The following is a 27,378-nucleotide window of genomic DNA, read 5'->3' as shown; positions in this document are numbered from 1 at the left end:
GAATAGTATCAAATTTATTTTTAGATATCTAAATAGAATCTAGTCTCCATTATGATTCTATGTAGATATTCTTTACTGTATAGTAGCTAATTTGTTATTTGCTTTTTAACTCCTTAACTGTTATTGACTTGGAACAGTGATTAGCACCATTTATTCTACTTATATTGATAGTGTACTGATTGTGCATTATATGGATTTTTCAATTTATAGAGAAATAAAGGCTGTGTTGATACTTGTATATTATGTCAGTATCAACTTTTTTCTCTGTCTTTTAGATTTATTAATTGGTATCTCTACATAACTTTCTCACTGATAACTTTAATTACATATATACTGAAAGTCAACTGAATTAATATTAGTATTGTCCATAAAATGCAAGGAAACTAGACTTTTGTTGCATCAACAAAAAAAAATATTTAAATAAAATAAAATAACTTTATATATATATATATATATATATATATATGTAGAAGAATATGAGAAATAGAGAAAGAGTGACAGAACAGATTATGCCATCAATTTTATGATTGAACATTTTTAATTATAATAACAACTGGATAAATTGGAGAATTTAGAATATAAGTATTAGGGGTGAAAACTATACTCATAAGTTCAAAGGGCCAAGTATTTTGGTAACCTAAGTAGGACTTCTTTGTTGTACCCTATAAATAAACACATATAATATAATAAAATGAAATAAAATAAAATAGTAAATTTAAAATGATGATATAGCTAATCATAGACATATGGATACTTTTAATGGAACGTTAACATTGAGGTCTATTACTATCCTTATTCCTCTTCCTATTTGCCTTAATTTTAGGCATAAGCCTTCCTTTTCACTACATAAATAAATAGTTGGTACTCACATATATTATTCATGATTCACTTCCATTATTTTTATTAATTTTCACTGCTATCTATTGGACTAGTGGTTATTTTGCTATTTTTCTTCTAAATTTAATGTATATTAGAGTAATTAAACCAATTTAATAATATATTCACAGTAAATTCTCAGTATCTTTGAACATAGAAAAACTGGCAAACAGAAACAGATAGCCGCAGCTAATTATTGATGGGATATATTGAGTGGAACTAGCCCTTGTTAACGTTCCATTCAATGTATCCATATATCTATAATTAGCTATATCATCATTTTAAATTTACTTTTTATTATATTTTATTATATTTACAGAATATAATAAAATTTATTTTATTTCATTTTATTATATTCTGTGTTTATTTATAGGGTACAACAAAGAAGTCCAACTTAAGTTACCAAAATACTTGGCCCTTTGAACTTATGAGTATAGTTTTCACCCCTAATTCTTACATTCTAAATTCTTCAATTTATCCAGATGGTATTATAATAAAAAAATATATATATATATATATGGAAAGGATATGAGTTATGTGTGAAACCAAATGAATTATGTTTGATACAGACTTATGTCATCAGAATGCTGACTGATTTGTTGTAGAAAGTAATTATACTGCCCAGACCTTTGTGGCCAAGTTAAACTGTACAACTGCTGAAATTCAGCCTGCACTTATGTGCATATGTACACTGAATTTCTCACATGTGCAGACTGAACACACACACACACACACACACACACACACACACACACACACACACACACACACACACACACACAGTTTGCACTATTTTCAGAATTTTCATTTTATAAAAAGGATTCCTCTTAAAAATGTGAAAAGTTTTTTTTTTTCTACTCCTCAGTGTGCCCCACTTGCTGCTGCAATGGCAATTGAAAGAGAAAAAGGAATATGCCATAATTCTGCAGTTGTCCAGTTTCCTGTTGTTGAAGTAGCTTCCCATATGGGATGGGATTCAGATCTGGTAAAGAAAGCATTAAAATGTCTTGAATGGGATAAAAATGAAATAACTGGTAAGGTTTGGTGTTTGAATAAAAAAAATTTTTTTTAAAAATTGAGTTGCCACATAAATGACCTAAAAGACTAATAATTACCACTTTTTACTGTAAATTTGCTGTAATTTACAGTAAAATATACAATGTTACAATTCTTCTTTATTCAGTTTTTTTATTATTATTATTTTTTTCCCTTTGGTTAGGAGAAAGAACATGCATTTTATAATATGTCTGAGGAACTGGGTTAGCTAGGTGGTAGATGACTCTCATCAACCGGTGAAATACCACCACTTTGCTTATTGGAGGCTTGAAGTGGTGGAACCCATGTTTAGTCTCTAGAGCTAAGTTCCGGTCAACCCTTCCCTATCTCTTCCATCATGCAGTATGATTGATGACTTTTGAGGTTATGATGAACGTCGTGGCAAGATCCAATATTCCTTACATTTCGAGGGTACAGCTCTAAAACGGTGTTCGCAGGCTGGCCGCTAGTTAGCACACTGGACCGAACCTATTGGTAACTCTCTAGGAAGCTTCCGGATCAGCTAGTGTATAATCTTACTACCTCTACTCTGCCAGATAGTGACTGGAGGGAGTCCGAGTAGTGTGTATGCGGGGAGCATTGTCGAGGCCACGTTATGTCAAGGATCTGGGTATATTCTTACCATATGTACGCCATATCCAAAAACTTCATTACTTCATACAGCATGTCCCACCTACTTTTTCTTACTATTGAATACACCATGAATTGTCAAACTAATAGAGCAAGCTTATCTGTGAAAAGATCTAAACCTCCCAAGGACTTCCTAATTCATTTCACAAATATACGTGGTCTCAATTCTAATCTCAACGATGTCCATTTCCACTTGCAGTCTGCCAAACCCCATGTACTTTTCCTGACAGAATCTCAGTTATCGGTTGATTCATCTACTGCTCATCTCAGATGCCCAAATTATTCGCTGTATGATTCCTTTCGCCTCAAAGGTGGTACTTGTGCATATGTCCGTTCTGATATTCCCTGTCAGAGACTTGGCAATTTGGAATCTCCTCTCTTTGATCTTCTCTGGCTTAAAATCTCTCTACCTCATTGTGTCAAATTCATCTGTTGTCTCTACCGTTCTCCCAACTCCACTAATCACTTGGCGCCTCCGTAGCCAGGTGGGAAGGAGCAGCAGTGCGTAGCACACGCTTCTTGATTAGACCGGGGTTCGAGCCCGTCACCACCAAATACGGAGGATGCGGAAAGGTTAAGGAATGACCACCGCATATCCTGGAGCAATATGGCCTTAGTTGCTAATGCTCCTAAAAACCAAACAACAACAACAACTAATCACTTGGAGCTCTTTGACTTCCTCTCTTTGCAACTTGACTTTCTCCAGTCCAACATTCCTAACAGTGAAATAATTTTCCGTGGTGATTTTAATGTTCACAACTCCAGCTGGCTTCCATTTTCTAGTCACACCGACCCAGCAGGTCGAGATGCTGAGGCTTTTGCAATTACTAATGAACTAGCACAGATTGTTCATTTACCTACAAGAATACCGGACAATCCTAATCATACAGCCAATACGCTTGATCTTTTTCTCACAAACAACCCTTCTAAGTACATGGTCGAAGTGAGTGGTCCTTTAGGCACTTCAGATCACAACTTGGTGATTGTCACTTCTCCAATGGAACCTTTATCTCATGGCTATTCCCAACCATGTGTTGTTTGGCATTACAAGAATGCAAAATGGGATGACCTGCGAGACTTCTTTTCCTTGGTCGGATTACTGTTTCAAAACTTCTGATGTCAACGTTTGCTCAGATCGTGTCAGTGTAATTATTCTTGCAGGAATGGAATCCCTTATCCCACACTCCACTTTAAAATCTCGTCCTTTATCTAAACCTTGGTTTTCCAATAAATGTGCTAAGGCTGTCCAAGAGAAGAACGTTGCATATCGTAATTGGCTTGTTTCTAATTCTTCAGTTTCATTTTCTGCCTACACCAAAGCTCGCAACAGTTGTAAAGCAGTTATTAATCAGTCCAAACTAGAGTTTGAACAGGCTAAGAGTAGAAAACTTGCTTCTTGCCCTAATGGTAGCCGAGCATTCTGGTCTCTTGCCAAAGCTATTGGCCGCAACTTTTGCCCATCTTTGCTCCCACTTCTGTCCAAACCAGATGGTTCTGTTGCCACTTCAGCCAAGGATAAAGCTGACCTGCTAGCATCCCATTTTTCTTCCAGCTCATGTATTAATGATCTTGGTAAAACACCTCCCACCATGCCCAACACACTCCATTCAATGCCTCCTGTGGTCTTCCGTCAAAAGGATATCAGAAGGATTTTGATGAATCTTGATGCTAAGAAAGCTCCAGGTCCTGATGGTATTTCTCCACTTGTTCTCAAAACCTGTGCTCCTGAACTTACTAATATTCTTTGCCGCCTTTTTTCACTTTCTTATTCCAAAGGTGTTTTTCCTTCTGCTTGGAAATTTGCTCATATCCAGCCAGTTCCTAAAAAGGGTGACAAATTCCCCCCATCCAATTATCGTCCCATTGCAATTACTTCTACTCTTTCTAAAGTATTTAAGAAACCTTCCCTCTGATCAACGATCACCAGTATGGATTCTGTCAGTGTCGATCCACTGGAGATATTCTGGCTTGTGTTACCCATTTATGGACTAATTCAATGGAAAGGTTCGGTGAAACACAAGTAGTTGCTCTTGACATCTCAAAGGCTTTTGATCGTGTTTGGCATAAAGGTCTTCTAAACAAGCATCCATCTTATGGTTTGCCAACTGTTTTTAGTAATTGGTTATCCAGTTTTCTCTCTGATCGCTCACTGAGGGTGATGGTAGATGGCTCTCTGTCTTCTAACTTCTCCACTAATGCCGGTGTCCCCCAAGGTTCAGTTCTTTCCCCCACTCTTTTCCTCTTGTATATCAATGACCTTCTTCCATTGACTGGAAATCCTATCCATAGTTTTGCCGATGATAGCACATTGCATTCAACTTTTCATTTTGAGAAACCTTGTCCTGCTCAATCAGCTTCAACTTCTCGAAAATCTGCTACCAATTCCTTACGTGCCACTCTTCAGGTAATTCTCCAGTGGGGCAAAGACAACTTAGTTGATTTCAACCCTTCTAAAACTCAGTCTTGTCTTATATCTCGCAAAAAGGATTCTTCTACTCCTATGCTTATCTTTAGTGACACTCTGATTTCTAGGCAAAATGATATATCTCTTTTGGGGATTACCCTGACTTCTAATCTCTCTTGGCACAAGCACATTACAAATATTGCTTCCTCTGCATCTAAAAAACTTGGTTTTTTCTTTCGCTCTCGGCGTTACTTTTCGTCCAAACAGCTGCTCACTCTGTATAAATCGCAAATTCGCCCTGCCATGGAATATTGTTCCCACATCTGGGGTGGTGCCCCCAAAACCTCTCTCAGGCTTCTTGATTCCATTCAGAAGAGGGCAGTTAGGTTAATTAATGATTCATCTCTAACAGAGTCTCTCCACTCACTTTCTCATAGACATACTGTTTCTGCTGCATGCCTCTTCTACAGATACTTCCATGGGCACTGTTCTTCTGAATTGGCTTCTATAATTCCTGCTCTCCCTTTCAAAACAGTCCGAACACGTGCCGCCACCAGCCAACATCCATTTACTGTCCAACTTCAAACCCACAGAACCAACTTTTCATCTTCCTCATTTATTCATTCAACTGCCGTTTTCTGGAACAACCTTCCTTCATACGTATTTCCTGAAAATTACAATCTACAGAAGTTCAAGTCCAATGTCAACAAATATCTTCTTTCGTCTTCTTAACCTCAAACCCAAGCACGGTACTAAGTACTATAGGTTCTAATACCTCTCGTGTTTGGGGTTCACATAAAAAAAAAAAAAAGAAATTTATCAGCAAGTAGAGAAATTTTCTGATAAATTTTAGTGGTTGCAATTTCTGTTTTATATTTGAGTTAAACTTAGTTTTCAGTTATTACTAATTATGATTCACTAAAGAGGACAATATAAGAATTTTTTTTTTTTTTTTTTTTTTTTCCAAAATTGATAGTATTAATAGCAGGATGTGGCTTACAATTGTGGTTCTCTTGGGAGAGAAAGAATATTATCATTGAATTGTCTAGATGGACCTAGATGCAGATATACAGTTTGTTGTTATTACTGGAAGAATGTCTGAAAACAAAGCATCATGACCTGGTGGTTGCTATTTGGGTTGCTTTGGGATTGTTTCTGTTTTTGGTGAATTTAAACAAGCACAAGGTGTCAAATGTCCACGTCAGAATATGTACAAGTAAACTGAAAATATGTCAGTAGCTTGTGCAGTGGGCAATGTGACTATGTCATTTACTTATTGTTTATTAACTATATTATTTTATTCCTATTTATTCTTTTATTTCCTTTGGCCGTTGGTTAAATTCAGGCAATAATCAGGAAAAACTAAGCAGAATGAAAGTGCCAAGCAATTACGAAAAGAATTGCATCAAAAATATTCCATTAAAAAAATATAAATAAATGAATAAACATTTTTATTGTGTTAGTCTTTCCACATTATTTAGTATTGTGTTCTGTTAGTTTTTGTAGTGATGAACATTGGCAGTGACCATTGTAAGCTCTGTGAATTTTGTCAGGATAACAGTGCAATAATGGCCACCAAAAGGATTTGCTGTGTTTATTCTAATGCATCAGATGTATACAAATGTCAGTGGATCTGGACAGTGACTTGCAGCATTCAGTTGTTGTGTGGCAGATCTTATGTTCACTGCTTCCTAATGCAAATATGTGGCAATAGGTTTTTAATCTACTTGGAGGGGAAACCACCCAAGTTTTAGAACTTTTTCTTCCAATTTGGCATAAGAAAGATTTTTTGTCAAGCAACTTTTTCCAAAGACTGACTAATTCAGTCATAGTGAGACGAAAGCCCAAAAATATGTCTGCCTTCTCCAATCCATATTGACTCATTCCAGGTCAAGAAGGTTGTCGGAGAAGCCAGTAGCAAAGGTGTTAAACCTTTGAAACAGTTGTCATGAAAACTTAATTCATCATGGTCTGCCATACAAATGCATCTTAAACATATCAGCACGGTCAACAGATAGTTTGAGTTTCACATGAACTCAGCTGAAAACAGAGCCCAGCACTTAACAATCTACAACAGTTTGGTGAGCAAGCAGGAAAAGGAACCATTTGTTCATCTAATTGTTACGGGAGACTAGGAATGGTAACTGTTTCTGTATATTAACAAAAAGTGTAAGAACCTGTGACTCTCCAGGCTAGATGCAAGTTCCCACACCAATATCTAAGTCTGTAAGGACATAGTGGCACCTGTAGTATAACAGATGGATAAAATTTGTAAATAGCCCAGGTCATTATTTTGAAAAATTTTATCCAAAATCTGGGTTCAGCTTATTGAGGAACTTAATCTGAGGCAAAAAAAATCTGAATATCTGAAAAAATACTTAAAAAAAAAAAAAAAAAAAAAAACTATTTGGTCAAATACCACAGGTATAGACCATTATAAGGTATTGGAATAAGTTCAAACTTTTCTAGCTGATACTTACTATCCACAGTTAATCTCTGAAAACTGAAAAACATCTGCATTGAACAATAGGAATGGTGTCATTGTGCAGCGTAATAATGCTAGACAATATTCAGCAAGACTAACTTAGCAAATCAGATATTGCTACTCTAATTAATCATCCAGTGTTGCCTTTGGAGACTATAACTTTAGATTTCTGGAGTAATTTTTAAATGGTAAAGCTTTTCAAAAAAAAACTGAGATGGAATTGAAAACTTGATTTAAAAATAGTTTAAGAAATAAACCCTTTTATAGAAAAATGTTTTAATTTTTGCTACAAAAAAGGGGGAAGAGAAGGACATTACTCTCTGGCACCTGCAGTATAACACAGATAAAATGTATAAATAGCCAAAAAATTTTCTGGGTGCAGCTTGTTCATGAATTTAATTAAAGAAGTAAAAAAAAAAAAAAAAAAAAATGAAATCAAGTTGCTGATAGAAAATACAACATTAATGAAAATTGATGGTGTAAAGCAGGTAAAGGAAAAATTTTCATTGGCAAAAAGCAAAATATCCTGAAATAGAAGCTTTGTGAATAAGTGAGAGAGAAGCATCAATTCAGATATAGTGTCTACAAAATGCAGCAGTGGCCAAAGAACATGTATTCAGGGATTCAAGGCACTCTGAGAATGGGTGGTGAGGTTTTTATTCAGTAATTGATTTGTGTATTAAAAGAGAAACTGTTTAGAAGTATGTTATCAATTTGCCACATTAGCATTTGTATACTCTTTCCCAGATTGGTAATGCTGATCAAACCTGTGTATTTTGAAATGCCTCTCGATACAATAGTGAATACCATAGGTGAATAGTATCATTGTGAGAAGTGGTGGCAGTGAGAAACAACAGTGCACTGTAATGTTGTTTCTTTTCTTGTAATATAGCAAAAAATTGCTGAGGTGCTCATTCCAAAAAAAAAAAAAAAAAAAAGGACAATTATCAAGCACAAGAATCGGAGAGGATGGATAATGCTCAGATTAGATCAGAATGCTATTAAATCACCATAGGATGCTCATCTTAGGTAACTTCCATAAGGAAGTTACCTAAGATGCAGAAGTACAAAGGGTACTAGGAAAGTTTTGCAATACAGCTTTGTTTATTTAATTTTTTCAAAGTAATTTCCTCTACATTCAATACACCTCTCCATCCTCCGAAACCAATCTTTAAACCAGTTCTGCCAAGTTTCACTAGGGAGTAAAGCACACTCGTTGTCCCAAGCCTGTAGAAGGTCCTCATCACTGGAAAACCGCCTCCCTTTTAGCTTCATTTTCACATGCGGGAACAGTGCAAAGTCGCAGGGAGCAAGGTCTTGACTTGTAGGGAGGGTGCTCGAGAAGTTTCAGTCCTGTCGTGGTCAAATATTCGGTGCAGGCTTTGGCGCGGTTAGCTGGAGCATTATCGTGATGGAGGTACCAGGTGTCCATTCTTGACTTTGGCCGCAGGTTCTTCATAGATCCAATGACTTTAGGCAGGCATTGTTCAGTACACCACTTACTGAACAATGTGTGTCCAAAACGACACGTTCCACAATTCCACTCGATTTGAAAAATACAGCTATCATTTTCTTCTTTACAGATCGGGATTTTCTGACAATTACGGGTGTGCCGTCATCATCAAAGACCCAAACTTTGTTTTGAGTCTTGGTCGGCAGATCGTAATAGTACAGCCAAGTCTTGTCACCTGTCACGATGTTGTTCACATACCAAGATTGCCCCTTATCAAACTTTTTTAACATCTCCCGGCACCAAGTCACACGTCGTGTCATCTGCTCTTCAGTCAGTTGATGCGGCACCCAGAGAGAACAAAGTTTCTTCAGGTGCAAATGATCTTGCAGAATCGAACGAATTGCTGGTGCATTTAGGCCCAAAGTATCCTCTATTTGTTGGTAGGTCACTCGCCTGTTTTCGTCAAGCATTTTCCTCACAGGAGTAACGTTTTCCTCCGTAACTGACGTTCGTGGCCTTCCCGGCCTCTCAGAATCCTCCAGAGTGAAATTTCCCCTTTGGAATTCTCTATACCACCTGAATATCGTTGTACGATGTGGACAATCATCATCTAGTGCAAGAGTCATTTCTTCTAAGCAGTGGTCTATGGTTAAACCACGCACGAAATTATACTGCAAAACTGTCCTTATCTCATTTCGTGACCACGATGCCATCGCAAGCACTTTACACTCTCACTACTAATGAATAACTGAGCCCATCGACTTGGCGCGGCGGCTACCATGCACGTATGAACATGTCTCAACATGCAGCAACAAGCAGCTTCCTGTGATTCATTGTTGCATCATATTGCAAAACTTTAATAGTACCCTTTGTAGTAGTGGATAATGCCTTCAAAAACATAAATAAGGAATCAGTCATCCCTAGAGAGTTGGTGTAAAGCTGGACTGAAAGAATGATATAGGAATAGTACCATAGAGCATAGTTTACATCAACTGAGAAATTCAAGCATCCAAAGATTGAGCAGCTTTGCTTGTGGATAAAAAGTATATGGGCTTGCATTTTGCCCACACTGATTGAAAAAAGCTTGATGTGACTCTGCTTATGGGACAGCAATAATGAGCCTAACCATAAGAACTCTTAGCTGCTCTTGAAGACAAAAGCAATGGAGAATAACTGTACCATCATATTTTTGTGTTGATATTGATAGTTTTGTCTCATTTGAGAACAGGAAATTGTTTTACCGGTATGCATTTTAAGACTTCAATAAATTCCCATAAAAAGATTTTTCTTTTACGTGTCTTAAAAAATCGGATACCTGGCTTATTCAGGAGCATGGGGCATTGGAGAAAGTATGGTATTTGTTAAATAAAAATTCACTCCTGGAACTGTCTTCTACAGATATTGAAATTCTGGGCATTCTGCCAGATAGACTAGATATGCCTTCCTGGTAGACAAGCATATCCAGCAGACTGTAGGGAATATTGTCTAAAATATTACTTGCCAAAGTCATTATTTTGGAAACATTTCATGTAGTTATCTGTAAATATTTCTAGGTGGGTAGATGACTCTCATCAACTGGTGCAATACCACCACTTTGCTTATTGGAGGCTTAAAGTGGTGAAACCCATGTTTAGTCTCTAGAGCAAAGTTTCTGACATCCCTGCCCCCTCCCCATACTTTTCCTTCAACCCATGCGTGGTACCAAGTACTATATGTTTTGATACCTTTCATGTTTGGGGTTTTCATCAAAAAAACAGGATTCTTGGCATTCTGTAGGGGAGGATGGTTGTTAGACTTCAAGAGAGGTTCTGTGGACTGTAGATATGCAAATATATCCCCAAATTCATGAAGGGGATCAAAGTGTGACATGAGTACTTACAGACCTAAGTTTGCCTTCTGTTCCAAGGAAAATAAAGTCAGTGGTTAAAGAGGTAATTCCAGACCACTAGACAGGAATACAGTTATACTGTAGTCACATAGTTAAGAGACAGTCTTGTTTGGCCAGTCTGATTGAATACTATGATGCAGTAACCAATGAACTGCATGCAAAAAATGATTTTTATATCATACACTGTGATTTCAGGAAGGCTTTTGATACTATTATACATAAGACTGCTGTAAAAACTGGAGCAGTGTGGCCTTAAGGGAAAGTTACTGCTATAGATAAAGGGTTCAGTGGAAGAGGACAGAATGGTTATTTGTGGGCACTGCTCTTGTATTAATTTTTTTTTAGTGGAGACCCAGTATTCACTGCTAGGCCCATTGTATTTATTGATGATATTGATTATGCTTGATGTCTAAGTTTGCAGATGATACAAAGTTGGCAGGGCATTTAATGACAGTGATCAGGGTATGCTACTGCAAAAGATCTAGAAAAATTAGGCAGATTTGCTGAGAAGTGACAGTTGGAATTTAATATCGATAAATGCAAGATACTACACATCAGTAGTGGTTATTAGAGAATTACATCCCTACTGTGTGGTACAATCCCTACCCAGGATAACAAAAATCCTGGGGTTATTCTGCAGTTAGACATGAAGTTTTCAGTGAAATAGAGACTGGCTGTGAGATAAGGAAGTGATTAACTCATATAAGGCAATAAGCTCCTAATCTCCACTCCCTTACTCCTGGAGTAAACAACTGTTAGTACAAAAGAAAATTTATACACACTTCGAAATTTTGCAATCCAGCTATTCAGGAAAATGAAGGATTTTTTTACAGTTTGAGGAGAATGAGCCAGCTTAATTAAAGTTAGAGAGATGATGTGCTACATTGGAATGGAATGTTATTATGATAAAGGTGGATGCAGGATGAATGATACCATTCTAATTACAGGTGGGAACCTTCCCTGTGAGCATATAGTGTTATTTGTAATGTGGTTCTAAGGGTTCCCCCCAACTCTGCATCAAGCAATGTGATGAATACAAAACTCTGTAAATGCCAGATTTATTCTTCCCTGTGAATACTACAGCTTCTTTAAAAGCTGCAATGTTCACAAGGAAGAATAAATCTGGCCTTTAACCTTTAGCTCACATACATCTTCTTGATGCTTCTTCCACTAACAGGTGATTCGGTGCAGTTGTTGAAGAGATCACTGATGCTTTTTGGACAGGCTTGTATTGGAGAAATTGGGGTCCAGTGGAGGGTTAGGCCACCACAACGAGCCTGTTGGATTGCATTTTGGTTGCTTCCTCTTCCGCGGTGGACCTGTGATGCTGTGGTATTATTGTGGTTCCATGGACTGTACATGGAGACCGATTGATGTATTCACAAGTGTCAGCTGGATCCTTGGAGATCATTGCAACCTTATTTGGGACTTTATGGTGTCGGATACTTTCATAATATTACATTGTGATGTGGACATTATATTGAGAATGAATTGACCCTCTACAGGGAATCTGAGATAATTGTACATCAGCACTGTTCAGTGGTACAGCATTGTAAATAGGATGCAGGGTTTGCCGAGAAAGCTGGCTGAGACCACATAATTAAAAAAAAAAAAAAAAAAAGGTCAGCCATCTTGAGTGCTGCATAGAAGTCTAGAAGCCTCATTTTTAGGAAAGATGTTGATCTGGGAATGGATACAGAGAAGGGGAATGAAAAGAGAATTTTGTTTTTTTTTTTTTTTACCAGGAAAGGTTTCATTTCTGATAATTGCTAGTACCTGGAGACTAGCCTTGCTCTTGCTGAGAGAATACACCCTTCTGGAATATAAATTCAAATTGAGGAAGGATGATTGAAGGATAGATATGCAGAAATTTGCTGTTAGCCAGCAGGTAGTTGATTGTTGGAAAAATTATGTAATTTATATAAAAATGAATTTGAAACATAATGAAAGGAAGATAATGAAATTGGGGAATTTACAGAATGGACAAAGGAAACGACTTAGATAATGGCAAAGGCAGAGAATTTTGCTAAAAGGTTGGAGTTGATTAATTTTAAAGCAAGTTCGGGATGGCTAGCAGGATTTAAAGAAAGGGACAAAATTACAATTAGATGAGCTTATGGTGATAGTGCCTCAATGGATAAGCAGCAGAAAATGACTGGATTAATAGTCTCTCATATAAACTAATGAAATATTAACCAAGAGATGTTTTAATGTTGATGAAACTGGTTTATTTTTTAAAGTGCATGCCGGACAAAACATTTTCTTTTAAAGGTAATCGTTGCAGCAACAGAAAAAATAATAAAGAGAGAGTGACAATTCTGGTTGGAATGAATATGAATGGCACAGAAAAACTGCCACTGTTAATGATTGGAAAATCAGCAAAACCTAGATACTTCAAAAGAGTTAAAAAGCCTTTCAATGTAGTAAGAGATTAACAAAAAAAAAAAAAAAAGAGAGAAGAAGAAGAAGAAGGCTGGATGACAAGCAAGCTCTTTAAATTTTGGCTTGTTGAATTAGACAAAACATTCTCTACTAAAAATAGGAAAATTCTGCTCTTTGTTGACAACCGTACAGTTCAAATCTATATCGCCCATTTGAAGACAATCGAAGTAATCTTTTTTTACCACCAAACATAACATCTGTAGTGCAGCCAATGGATCAGGGGGTGATTCAGAATATGAAACATGTATCGTAGACTGATGGTCACAAAAATTTTAGATAACATTTCTTCAAAACTGCAGATCAGAATTAATCTCTTGGAAGCTAATCACATAATTGCAAAAGCATGGAAAAAAGTTAAGCCAAAACCTATTGAAACTCTTTTCATAAAGCTGGGTTCAAACCATCTTTGCAAAATGAAGACATGGTGGCCGGCTTGCCTGTAGAAGATATTCTGATCCCAGAGCCTGAAGAATGGAAGGAACTACAAATGGATATTTCATATGAAATGTATGTTGATGAAGATGTGGCTACATCTGGAGAACTTAAGAAGCTGAGATATTCAATGATAGAACGAAGAAAAATCAAAATGAATCATCAGAAGATGAAGAACCTGTTTCTGTGGAATAATCAGTACCGACAGCTAATGAAGCAAATAAAATGTTCGAACAGTTATGCAGATATGTAGAAGAACAGGACAATGTGAAGAATAAAATTTTTCAATCTCTGAATGAACTAGAATTTGTATTGGATTTTAAAAAGGGGGGGGGGGGGAGCAAGAAAAAAATTACTAGCTTTTTTGAGTAAATTTTTGTAAAGGTATTACAGCATATCAGCTTTCCAGTAATGTACTGCATAACATTTGCATTACTGATTTTTTCTTTCTTTTTTTTTTATTAGCTTTCAAAATAAATCTTTCCACATTTTCAATGGCAGTGAACAAAAAAAAAAAAAAACCTCTACATTATCATTTACCTTTCAAATTAAATTTTTTAACCCCCTTTCATATTGTGAAACAAACCTCTTGAATGGTTATGTAGTTTCATAGAATCTTTATAACTAGAGTATGTGTATTTTAAGCAAGTCAGTCAATGTGTATATCATACATGGGTTAGAAAGTAAATTAGTTTCTTTCAAACATCAGTACCAAAGTTCTGAAACTCTTCCAAAGTAAAGAAAATAACAATTAACTTCTCTATTCAATACTAGCCTTCTGTCACTCAAGAAACATTAGCAATTAGCAACCAATTATTTCTTATCAGCACCATAAACAATAGTTTAGGAGCTTCTTCAGGATAATATAAACAGTTATTTTTAGATTAATTACTGTTCTATTCTGGAGGGGGAGAGGAGAAACAAAATTGCTTTTTTTTTAGCTTCTATGAAATGCATTTCTGAATATGTAACAGATAATGGCTTACAATAAAATGTAAGCATTGTGTTGCTAATTTTCCAGTAGAGATCACATACATGAAATTATTAAGGTTTAGGCTAAGATTAATTGACATGCTTAGTAAAATGGAGGGGGGGGGATTGGATAATTCAAAGTAATTTTGATGCCCCTTCAACTTCTAATTATCCAAGATCTACTGTACATAATTGCCATCTAGTCATTGTAATATATTTTGTGACAGAATTTTTCTCAACATTGCTTTGTCTTTTTTGCAAATATTCTGTTTTTCTCTGTCTTTTTCTTTTCCCAAACAACTAATAAAATTACATTAAAATTTATCTTTAATTTTGCAAATTTCTGCTTTTTTTATTTTGGATCTTAGGTGTGCAGTGTCTATGTTATAAAAATATTGTATCTTATCCTTATGTTAGTATTAGTAGAGGCATACGATGCAAGAAAGCAAGCATGTGCAGCATCAGCCAAAAAAAAAAACTCCCATTTCATTCCTCCATTCATTCCAAATGCTTGTCCAGCTCAGCCTTAAATTTATTTAGGTTATCACCTTCCACAGCAAAAGATGGAAGTCTGTTCCACCAATCAACTACCCACTGGCTAAAGGCAAATTTCTGCACATCTGTTCTACAACTGTCTTTCCTCAATTTGAAACTGTGCCCCCTCAGGTTCTTAATCTGAGCAGGAGGAAGAATCCCATCAGCATTCAGCTTGCTCAACCCATTCAAGGCCTTATACACCTCGATCAGATCACCTAGCAGGTGCCTACTCTCCAGGTGCTGCAATTTGCAGAACTTAAGCCTTTCTTGATAAGAGAAAGGCCCTTTGTTCCCCTCACCAATCTTGTTGCCCTTCTTTGTATTCATTCTAGCAACTTACTGCAATGTTTGAGTGCATTATGTTTGAGCCAGATAGGAAATGGATGAGAACAGTCAAACACAAAGATTTGGAGGCTGCATTGCTTGTTTGGTTCAAACAAGCTAGGTCTCAGAATGCTCCAATCAGTACCTCTATTAATGGAAAAAGCGGATGTGTTTGCAATTCAAATGGGGATTGAATTCACTGCGAATCCAGGCATTTTTAAAATTGTTTGCCGTGAAGCAAATCAAGTTTCACCAAGTGTGACATCAGATTGGCTGCAGTCTACATTGCCCACAGTGCTTGAAGAATATATCGCGAGAGATGTCATTAATGTTAACAAAACTGGGTTGTTCTATTGCTGCTTACCCGGTAAAACTTTATCGTTTAAGGGTCAGCAGTGTTCTGGCGGCAAAAAGTCCAAAGAGAAGATAACAGTAATGGTGGCTTGCAATTTGGACTGATCTGAAAAGCTGCCCTTATTCGTTATCAGGAAGAGCATGAATCTGTGCTGTTTTAAAAATGTAAAAAAATACCGGTTGAGTACACAGCAAACAAGAAGGCGTGGATGACTGCGACAACATTTACTGATTGGCTTTTGAATTTAAATAAATGCTTTTTTGTGTGAAAAGTTGCCATGATTGTTGATAATTATCCAGCTCACTCTGAAATGAGATTAAAAGCTATAAAGCTTATATTTTTGCCTCCAAACATTTGAGTCTTTTACAGCCTTGTGATCAAGGCATAATACAGAATTTAAAATTTTATTACTGAAAACAACTGCTAAGAAAATATTTGGCCACAATTGAAGCAAAAGATTTCTCTGTCAACTTATTGGATGCATTGCATATGTTGTGCACTGCTTGGAATCTTATAACACCAAAGACTATCAAATTGTTTTTGTTATGTGGGATTTTCCAAAATGACGGATTTAATACCTTCTCAAGACAATCAAGAAGCTGAACCGACATTCGGTGAAACGTTTCGGTGTGTTTCATCTCTTTCAGAAAGTCTGGTATATTTGGATGAATTTGTCACAGTTGATGATACTAATTTGTGTACAGTGCCGATTTTAACAGATAGTGGTATTTTGGACATCATATGGCCCACAGAAGTGGATCCCATGGGTGAAGATAGTGATGATAATGTAGACAATGACATTGATTTGTTAGTTCCTGTTCCCACTACATCAGAAATGCAAAAATTGATAAAAAGTATGCGCAGATATTTAAATGCACCTACGAGTTGTGAAATGAACTGAATGAGGGACAATATTGAACAACTTGTAGATAATAAGATGATAAATAACACAGTGCAAAAAAGATGTCAGATTTTTTTACAAAAAATAATTAGTTTTTTTTTTTTTTAATTTTTACATATCGTATGTGTTTTTTTTTATCTGATGAAGTCAATGAACATGTTAAATGTTAATAAATTGTTAAAATGCCCCTTGTGTAGTGTTATCTAGCATAAAATGTTAACTGGTTTAAACTTTCTAACTTAACTCTTTTGATTATTATGACATCAAAAACATTGGTGAGGTTTTTTTTTTGTTTACTTCTTTTAACATGAAAAAATATTTCTGTCCCAACAGTTTCAATTGTATATTAAATGTAATTTTCGGTCAAAAATATGACTATAGAGATCACTATTTCCATATCTATTTCCACTTCTTCACAGCTCTCTATCAAGTCCGTTATGCTGCTATAAATTGCTGTGTACCCTGTAGCTAAGTCATTAATATAGTTTTGCTTTAGATATATTCATCTACTCTCTTAATACTTCCTTCTGCTACATACTACTTGAAAACTGTAGATATCTTTCCCTTTCTTATTATACTTTTGCCCGTTTCTATACGCGGTATTATACACTATATTGCCAAAAGTAACAGATACCTGCATGTTTCAAAGAACCTTTTGTTGATGCCTGATTTGACTTGCATATTTTTTCGCTTGCTTTTCCCTGCAGTACAAGCATTTGGTATTCATCTCCTTTTTTATACTAACTCTTACAACAGAGCTCTTGCTAAAAGGTTGGACTTTACAACCTCAGCTAGCTCAGTAAGTTTTAATAACTTTTTCTATACTTTTCATCTTTCTACTTTCTAATTCTGCCTTTCTTCCCATTCGAAGAGCTATTAGTGCAATATGAGGGTGATGTTTCAACTATCCTCATTCTTTTGCTATTTTTGTCTTTATTTAACTTTATTTATCCCTTCCCCATATTCAAATTAATACCTCTCCTGATACCATGTGCTTATTACTATTTATTTTAATTCTAATCTCCACAAAATTCCAACACTAAAATATTTTCCAAATTTACTCAAAAATCTACATATATTTCAAATACCTTTTTCCCACTCTGAAAACACTTAATTATATATATTTTTAACCTTATCCTTATTTTTACCTTATTAATTTTCATTTCATTAACACTGCATTGGGACTACCTTGTCCATACTGTAAAAGAATGTGCTAATTTTTTTTCATTTTGCTTTTTGGCTTTATTTAACTTTCCTTCTACTGTTATGGACAAGTATAGAAACACAGTTCCTGATACATGATTACGTGTAGTCCCCTGGTGAAATACCTAACCATGTATCAATATTTACTTCCACTGACATCAGGCTTTGCATTTTTGCCTTCCCTGTATTTGACCTAAAACTGAATTTGTCCACCCATTTCTGATGACAGTTTTACCACCTTTACTCTTTTGTTTAATCATTTGGTATTAATAATTTTACTTTACAATTCCTTCACCTCCAAATTGGCTTTGCAATTCAGCCCATAATTTTCTTAATTCATCATAAATTTTAGGATATTAACATTCTTTCACCTTTTTTCAAATTTATATTACTTCTTTTTTTCTACTATCCCTTACCCTTCTAGTCCTTGGCACTTTGTGTTATTTTCACCTATGTCTATACAAACTTTATGAGTCTTATCTATTCTTACATATATACAGGGTGTTTCAGTTAAACGTTTCAGAACTTCTAAGAGGGGTAGGGTACATCCTGACAACTCGAAATCATATAGCAATGTGGGGTCAGAAATGTTTTCCTGAAGCGGTGTTGTACACAGAAGCACCATAAAGAAAAGAGACCGTAAGTGAGAAATCGTTTTAATAATAAATGAAAAGAAGCAAAAGGTACATGGATTAAAGTAAGTGTTCGAAGTTTCTTCCACGGGCTACAATGCACGCCTCACATCTCCGACGCATGGACATCCGAACATTCTGGAATACTCCAGGCGAATTTCGAATTTCTTCGGCAGCTACTGCGATTCTTGCAACCAGCTCCTCAGCATTGTTAACAGGGGTGTCATAAACTAGCAATTTCATATGACCCCAGAAATAAAAATCAAGACATGATAGGTCGGGTGACAACTTTTGAGAGATGAACAGATTTCTGCATCGACGCAACAGACAATGTGGTTCCAACATGATGGAGCCCCTGCCCATTATAGCGGAGATGTTCGTAACTACCTGGATGTCACATTTGGTCAACAGTGGATCGGACATGGTGGTCCCGTGCTTTGGCCTGCTCGGTCACCCGACCTATCATGTCTTCATTTTTATTTCTGGGGTCATATGAAATCGCTAGTTTATGACACCCCTGTTGACAATGCTGAGGATCTGGTTGCAAGAATCGCAGTAGCTGCCGAAGAAATTCGCCTGGAGTATTCCAGAATGTTCGGATGTCCATGCGTCGGAGATGTGAGGCGTGCATTGTAGCCCGTGGAAGAAACTTCGAACACTTACTTTAATCCATGTACCTTTTGCTTCTTTTCATGTATTATTAAAACGATTTCTCACTTACGGTCTCTTTTCTTTATGGTGCTTCTGTGTACAACACCGCTTCAGGAAAGCATTTCCGACCCCACATTGCTATATGATTTCGAGTTGTCAGGATGTACCCTACCCCTCTTAGAAGTTCTGAAACGTTTAACTGAAACACCCTGTATACATACACAACTAAATTCATACACACTATGGGCGTGTATAATTTTAGCTGTTCACTGGTATAAAGGGACCACTGGTCTGACAGATAGGAACATAGTTACAATACAGAGTAACAAAGGAATGGCAGGAACAATGTGGCCAGACTTAACTTTCAAAATTGCCACTAAACTGTGTTAAAGTGTCCCCTACATGAAGAGAAAATGTATACATGCCGGAGTTAGTATTGGTGTCAAAATTATTTATTGCATCCAGTTCTTTTAACACTGTGTCATAGTATCCAATCAGGATTTTCAGACGAGACTAACCGTTAACAAATCCATGCTGTGACTGTAGTACAACTGCATTCCTGTCTTTCTTTAAACAGTGACTCCATTATTTTCCCTGAAACAGAAGTCAAGCTAGAAAGTCTGTAATTACTTGTGTGCCCTTTGTGAATTGGAGCTATATTTGCACATCTCCAGTCCACAGGGTCCTCTCCTGAGTCCAAGGATGCGTTCAAAATCATGCCGAAAAATTTGCTTGCCTCTTTTGCTGCCTTCTTTAATATAGCCGGATACATCTCATCTACCCCAGATGTCTTTTTTACGTTTATCTTCAATTTCTCATCCACTTTTCTCTTTCTCTGAGTCATTTCAAAATCATTCAGCACCTTACCAAAATTTGACTCTCTTCTACATCCGTCTGTAAAAAAAATTCCTCATATATGAATGTAGATGGGAAAAAACCCATTCAGGTTGTCGGCAATCTGAGCATGATCATCAACAGTTAATCCATTCATGTCTAGTAGACCAATGTAATTCAACCCCTCCTGATCTTTACATAAGTAAAGAAGTCTTTGCTGCTGCTTTTCTTTGCATTCTTTGCAAAATACTTCTCATATTCTGCCTTATCTTGTTAACCACCTTTGCAATTTGATTGCAAACTAGTTTATATCTACTGTAGCTATCTGCGTCACCTCATAATTTATGTGCATCCCATGCATTTTTGTCCACTAACATTAGTCTCATCCGACATCCATATAAATCTATGCCTGTAACTGTATCTCTTAGTTGGTATAAAAAGTATAGTAGCTTCTACGATAACAGCCCTGAAATCTTTCCATTTAGCATTTCATTAGCAGTTGGTGACTTCATCAGTTTCTTTCACTGCATTGGATTAAAAACTGTCTGGGACTGTTATAGTTTTCTTTACGAAATCAAAAACCCTTTATTTCCCTTGCCTTTGACAGTAGCTACATCTTTATTAACTCCCACATCACTACTTGTGATCACTGCCACCTAATGGCTCTTTTATCTGCAGATTCTTAATGCATGAAGGGTGACTGATGATAATCACATCAAAAAGTATTGCTTTCTCTTGTTACCCCTCTAACTTACTGGTTAGGAAAGAACGATCTGATAAATCCAGAAAAGCATTGATGTTGTGCGATTGACCAACTCACAAATTCCAGAATATAAGGCATTCTTATTTACTGGCCCACTCTATATGTCTGTACAGTTGTTTGTTATACTTACCAAAGTCATTAGGCCTATTTTGCACTCCTTGCATTTTTGTTTTCTGAATGTGTTTATATCATCCCAAACTGACTTCACATTACACTGACCACTTCTCTCCAGCGTTAAACTAGCCACTATAAAATCTAAGGCAGTGGATGCAATGACTTAGAATTTACTTGCTTCTTTTAAATGTTATGGAAATGTTTTAAAATCAAAACATAGGTCTTCAGTGCAGTGTGCCTCATATGGATGTGATGAGGTTATTAAGGTCATCCATATAATGAGGTCATTTTCAACATATTTAGATCATATATAGAAGAAGAACTCTTTATTGCATACAAAAGGCACACGCCGTACACAATACCCTTCATGGCTGCAAGCCAGGGGTATTGGTAAAATAAATATGCACATAATGAATATTTATTTTACCAATAATTTTCATATCTTCCACTTCAAATTTTGAAATTGATTATCATAGCAGAATAATAATAGTTATAGGCATTGCTATTGCCAATATCATGGAGAGTAAAACAAAAAGAGAAGAACCTGGTATTTTGCTCACTGAGGAAGTTTTGAAATTTGTTGTGGATCATTAAAGATAAAGAAATTGATGAAGCAGTAGATTGTTTTCAGAATCAGTTCTGTCAGTTTGTGTGAGAACCAACTAGATCCTTTTTTGAAAGGAGAAAGAAATTAGGTACAGTGATCCTTGGGGAAGTAACAGATGCACGAGGAGGAATGTAACAAATTATCCCGAACTTATGCTTGGAATTTTAACAAATCCTTGTAGCAGTGCAAACTGTGAGATAATATTGATCTATGTTAGAAAAACAAAAACTGAGTTCATATCTTCACTTTTTAGTTTGAAAATGCTCCTGACAGCCAAATCAGGAATAAAATGAACAAAACTTTGACTTAACATTTCTGAAGAGGGTAACAACAGTCTGCAACAGTCTCTTTATGAAAGCAATCAAAATCAATTGATACCTAATAGAATATCCATAACAGTAAAATGCTACGTAAGCTAATGTTTAAATGCATATTATAATGGTATAGTATTATTAATGCGTATTATTTTAACATAAAATGTGTATTGTTGCCAGTGAGATTTAATTTCTAGTGTAGTGTGAACCTTAAAAAAAAAAAAAAAAAAAAAAAAAAAACCTTGCTTTTTCTGAAAGAAATCTTCTCTCTTCCCTCCTATTTTTTGCCTGTTTCAGAATGCGCCAATAAAATCAAAACCAACCAACCAAAGCCTGTTTCAGCCCAAAAACTTTCTATTTTCCTTCTGCTTCCAAATAAAAAATGAGAAGTTAGAAGATATGTTATGTTTTTGTGAGTGCAAAACATGTGAATAACATTGTGGAAAAATTGCATTCAAGAACATTTTTAATAATGTGTAATAGGTTTTGTTGCTTAATGATCCACATTGTACATACGGTGGTTTGAATATTTTTATCAATTAAAATTAAAAAGTTAGAATTGAACTGCATTTCATTCAATTTAAAAGTATATACAGTGAAGGACAGCATTTTTAAGTATTAGACTGATAAATGTAGACATATTTATCACTAGTCCAGGTTACAATCACAGTAAATTCCTAATCAAAATAAGTTGTCTTCAAATTCTCGCAATCAGAAGAAATGAAAGTATGAGCATTTATAAACTATTCCATGTAATGAATTTGTTTCTTTTTCTTGAGTAGCAACTAATATTAATTTCTCACCTTCCCCGTCCCCTTCTTTTAATTGAAGGACATGCAAGGAGAAGTGGTGTCATGGTGGAATTCTCTGATTTGGCTTTTCATGTGTCGTCACGTGGGAATGTAACAGATGATGAACTGGATGAAGCTTTGAACTTTCTCTTTGAAAGGACAAGAATGCAAGAGCATCAGGAGTTAAAAAAATTAGAAAGAGTGTATTTGACATTTAAAGAGTGAGTTAAATTCACAATAAAATCATTTACTAACCAAAGAATACTTTTTATGGACATTACTATTAAAACTGATATACAAGGGGGATATCAAAATGTTCATACCCTTACCTGTAAATAATAGCCCTAGAAAAATGAAACTTCACAGGAACTTTAATCCTTTTCTATGTACTCTCCATGTATAGTAACACATTTCTCCCATCTATGGATCAGTTGTTTAATGCCTTGATCATAGAAGTCTGCACTTTTTGCCTGAAAACTATGATTCTACTTCATTGATGGCTTCCTGAGACGAATCAAAGTGGTATCCATGCAATGGTTTTTTTCATTTCTCGAAACAAGATGACGTCTGATGATGCTAGGTCAGGAGAATAGGGTGGGTGCTGTAGTAGTTTGAAGCCGCACTGGGCAACAAAGTTGGTGGTGGCAATGGCTGTGTGAGCCGGTGCATTGTCTGACAGAAGACGAACACCTTTGGTTAACATTCCACGCCTTTTCACCTTCAAAGCATCACTTTTCAAAAGATTTCTTTGGAATTCTCTTTGGATTTCTTTTCTATAGTAATGGAGTACAATAATCCATAGTACATTAATGATCCAAAAAGGCTGTACTGATATTATTGACAAAATCTTGTACTAAAGAAAATAAACAGCCAGTAGCTACCTTTTGAAATTTAGACTGACAGTCCTTTAGTGCCCAGAGTTAGTGTAGCTTGCATTGTTACGATAATGAAAAACTTTTGTCTGACGTTATTGAAAAGATGAGAGGGGCTGAAAAACATTCTGTTGATAGGATCTGTCCCATCAGTCACTTCTAGATGAATTATGCCTCCATGGTTAAATAGCAGAAAATTTGAACCACTTAACTTCCTTTAAAAGAGTTCAGAAGGTTATTGAACCGTCGTGATCTTGGAAATAGGTGGGGGAAAAACATTCCTTCACATTTGTATTTTATCACTGTCCATATGAATGACAAAAATTCATTCACTATGGACATTTTGAAGTGGATGTCCACATCCATATGAATGACAAAAATTCATTCACTATGGACATTTTGAAGTGGATGTCCACATCCATGCAGACCTCTACTTATAGAGTCAAAAGGGTTTATAGTTGCAGCAATTAATCCTAAATGGAATATACTGCAACAACTTTACGGCATTCTGACTACAGATAATTTTTCAGCTTTTTTATGAACCAGTACACTTTCTTGCAGGTCTTATAAAAGGGAAAATAGGCATCACATTTAATTGCTTTAATGAATATGCTACTCGGTTTTAACTAATTTTCACAACATGAGAGATGTCAAAAGGTATCAGTTTCAAATTCATATTTCTGGACAAAAAAGCTTCAAGGTGAGAAAATTTTAAATTAATGTATAAGTAGTGTTTTGCATCAAGTTAATGCATAGCTGAATGTTTAAATCAACAGTTTCCATGTAAGGCATCAGTAATGAACATCTCATATTGTAAACTCCTTTACAACTTTCCCTAGGATGCCTCCATAGCCAGGTGGGCAGGAGCAGCAGTTCGTAGCACACGCTTCTTGATTAGACCGGGGTTCGAGCCCATGACCGCCAAATACGGAGGATGCGGAAAGGTCAGGAAATGACCACCGCATATCCCCAGAGCAATATGGCCTTAGTTGCTAATGCTCCTAAAAACCATATAAACAACAACAACAACTTTCCCTCTCTTATACCTCAGATAAGTAACACTTCCCCAGTAGAGAAGTCTGTTGTTACATTCATTTGAGTGCTACCACCACCACCCATAGGCATTGTTTTCAGGATAGTTGTCTCCTCACAACTGTTTTGTGAGATCTTGTACTTTGTGTGCCTACCCACCCATTGATGAGGGTACAACCAACCACAGAATGGTGCCATGTGGGTGGTGGCACTCAACTGAGAATGGGTAATAGTAGATTTCTCTGTTGGAGAAATATTACTTATAAGAGCAAAAAGAAGAAGAACTTTCATGAAGGAGTTCATGATATGATATGTTCTTTAAATATCTATTATATATATAGATATAATGCCTTACATGCAAAATATATTTGCTTCAATTTATTTTAGCCTCGTACTTGATGCAAAGCACTAACCTGTACCTTATTCTAATAGTTGGGACTTTCACCCTACAATATTAAAAGTTTGTGCTGTGGATTTGTGGTGTGTGTGTGGTGTATTTGTTATGGAAGTATGCAGGACATTGCTCTCTAAATTTTCAGAAAGACTATTTCCTTAGAAATTTTCATGGAAAATTTCCAAGGAAATATTTTTACAATCATTACACTTGCTGTATCAGGAACAGAGAAAGATCTGCATTTAGTGAAAGTTTTCTTAAGAAAAGGCCTTCTATTCCTTTAAGGGTTTCTTTTTTTTCTTCGCACTGTTAGCAAGTAATAATGTTATACAGCAGGCCCTTGTTTTAACACAGTTCACTTTATGCTGATTTGCTATAACGCTGTTCTTATAACCCATATCGGCGCCTCCATAGCCAGGTGGGCAGGAGCAGCAGTGCATAGCACGCACTTCTTGATTGGACCAGGGTTCGAGCCCGTGTCCACCAAATACGGATTTTGCAGACTTTTCAAGTTCCATATACAGATTACAAACACATTATCCGTAAAGCATGTTATAACAGCTGGTCATTAATCTGGAAAGATTATCCAGGAAATAAACTCTACCAAATAAAACCGGAACCAAAGCTGTGGCCCTCCAGCTTCCAGAAAAGCAGACGAGAAGAAGCAATTTTAGGAAGGCTCAGGATTGGGCATACTCATCTCACTCACCTGTATCTATTAACTAATGACAGTGCTCCAAAATGTACATCATCTCAAGTACAACTGACCATTCGCCATTTGTTAGTGGACTGTCCCCACTTTCAAAACATCCGCTTTGACACTTTTAAATCATTTACTAATATGCAGACATCAATAAATTTAATGCAGATTCTGGGAGATGATCTTAATAAAAAAGAACTATTTACTTTCCTAAACCGGATAGGAATATATAATAAAATATAGTTATTTCATATTCACCATTAGAAAGACACAATATGGCCCAAGTAGCCTATGTGTTGTTAAACCCAACAACAACAACAACCAAATACGGAGGATGTGGAAAGGTCAGGGAATGACCACTGCATATCCCCGGAGCAATATGGCCTTAGTTGCTAATGCTCCTAAAAACCAAATAACAAACAAACAACCCATCTGACTATAACGCTGTCACATAACGCCCTTTTACCAGCGTACAGATTGCATTTTTTGCATATTTAACGAAAACATATCATCTGATGGAGTCGATAGCTGGAAAATGATAGCAAAACAGCATTAAAATGTTTCCCACGCTCAATGAAATTTTCTCCACTCTAATTTAATTGCAGTACAGTGACATCACGTAGTTCTGAGATCAACATTTTAAAAAAAAATGATCAAGTATATTGCTTGTAATATTTGCATTATATGCATTTATCTGAAATCTAGTCATCACTCAATACAGTATTAGATATTGTGCATAATGGAAAATTTACTCGAACATTGTATCATAATTAATGCTACCAATGCAGTTACATTTTCGAAGAGTTAATAGTGGCGGATAAGAATGAAAAAGCAATGTCTGGACAAATGTAAGAAAAAGAAAATTTGAAAATTAAATTAGTCATTTTGAAGCGAATCGATTCCAGTCAACAACAAACGAATGTGTGCCATAATTTAGGACTGGCAAGTTTAACTGTAAGAACAATTATAAAAAATAAAGAATTAATTTTAACAGTGAGAAAGACAGCTGTTTCACCGCAAGCAACTGGATTGAAATTGGAGAGACTTTAACTAATTTTATTGAAGATAATATCCAATGCAGAATTCAGTTAAGTTAAATATTATAAAAAAAAAAAAAGAAAAAAAAGAGAGAGAGAGAGATTAGCCTATATGATGATCTGAAGAAAACTCACCTAAAAAAAATGTGGACCCATTTAAATGGGTCCACATTTACATTTACAAATATATTTAAAATTCAGGGAGAGGCCGCAAGTGCAGATCAAGGAGCTGAAACTTTCAAAAAAGAACTTGTTAAAATTATTGAAGAGGGGTATTATGTGTTATACTTCTCAACAAGCTTTTAACAAAGATGAAGCAGGACTTTTTTGGAAATGAATGCCTAAAAGAAGTTTCATGTTGAAAGAAGTTAAAACATGCCAGGTCTCAAAGTGGCCAAGGATCAGTTGGCTTTGTTATTGGGTGGTAACACTGTAAGGGATTTTAAATTAAAACCCCTTTTAGTTTACCAGGACGAGGGCCAAAGTACAACTCAAAATCGACACATTTTTCATGATTAAATTCATCAGTTAAATTAAATCAATTAAATTCATGATTTTATTGTAATTTTAAGTTTACTTTCGATGCATAAGTAGTTACAACATAATTATATACGTATGTAATTCAGAATATTTTATATGTACAAATATTTTGACCGACATTTGTGCATCTTTTTACTAC

General features: G+C 35.9%; 1 protein-coding gene across 1 annotated transcript in view; it reads left to right on the top strand.

Moving 5' to 3' along the window:
• RecQ4 (RecQ4 helicase) overlaps positions 1-27,378 on the top strand; it is a 398,588-nt gene that overhangs the window by 345,077 nt on the left and 26,133 nt on the right. Inside the window, exons 22-23 of the mRNA XM_090378321.1 lie at positions 1,742-1,910; positions 22,705-22,885. Of these exons, the coding sequence (XP_090234447.1) occupies positions 1,742-1,910; positions 22,705-22,885 (350 nt within the window). The remainder of the gene's footprint in view (positions 1-1,741; positions 1,911-22,704; positions 22,886-27,378) is intronic.

Source organism: Mastigoproctus giganteus, chromosome 7 (assembly GCF_048544385.1).
Source record: "Mastigoproctus giganteus isolate SK-2022 chromosome 7, ASM4854438v1, whole genome shotgun sequence".
Taxonomy (NCBI): Eukaryota; Metazoa; Arthropoda; class Arachnida; order Uropygi; family Thelyphonidae; genus Mastigoproctus; species Mastigoproctus giganteus.
The sequence above is the reverse complement of the archived record's forward strand: the minus strand, read 5'-3'. Positions and strand labels throughout refer to the sequence as shown.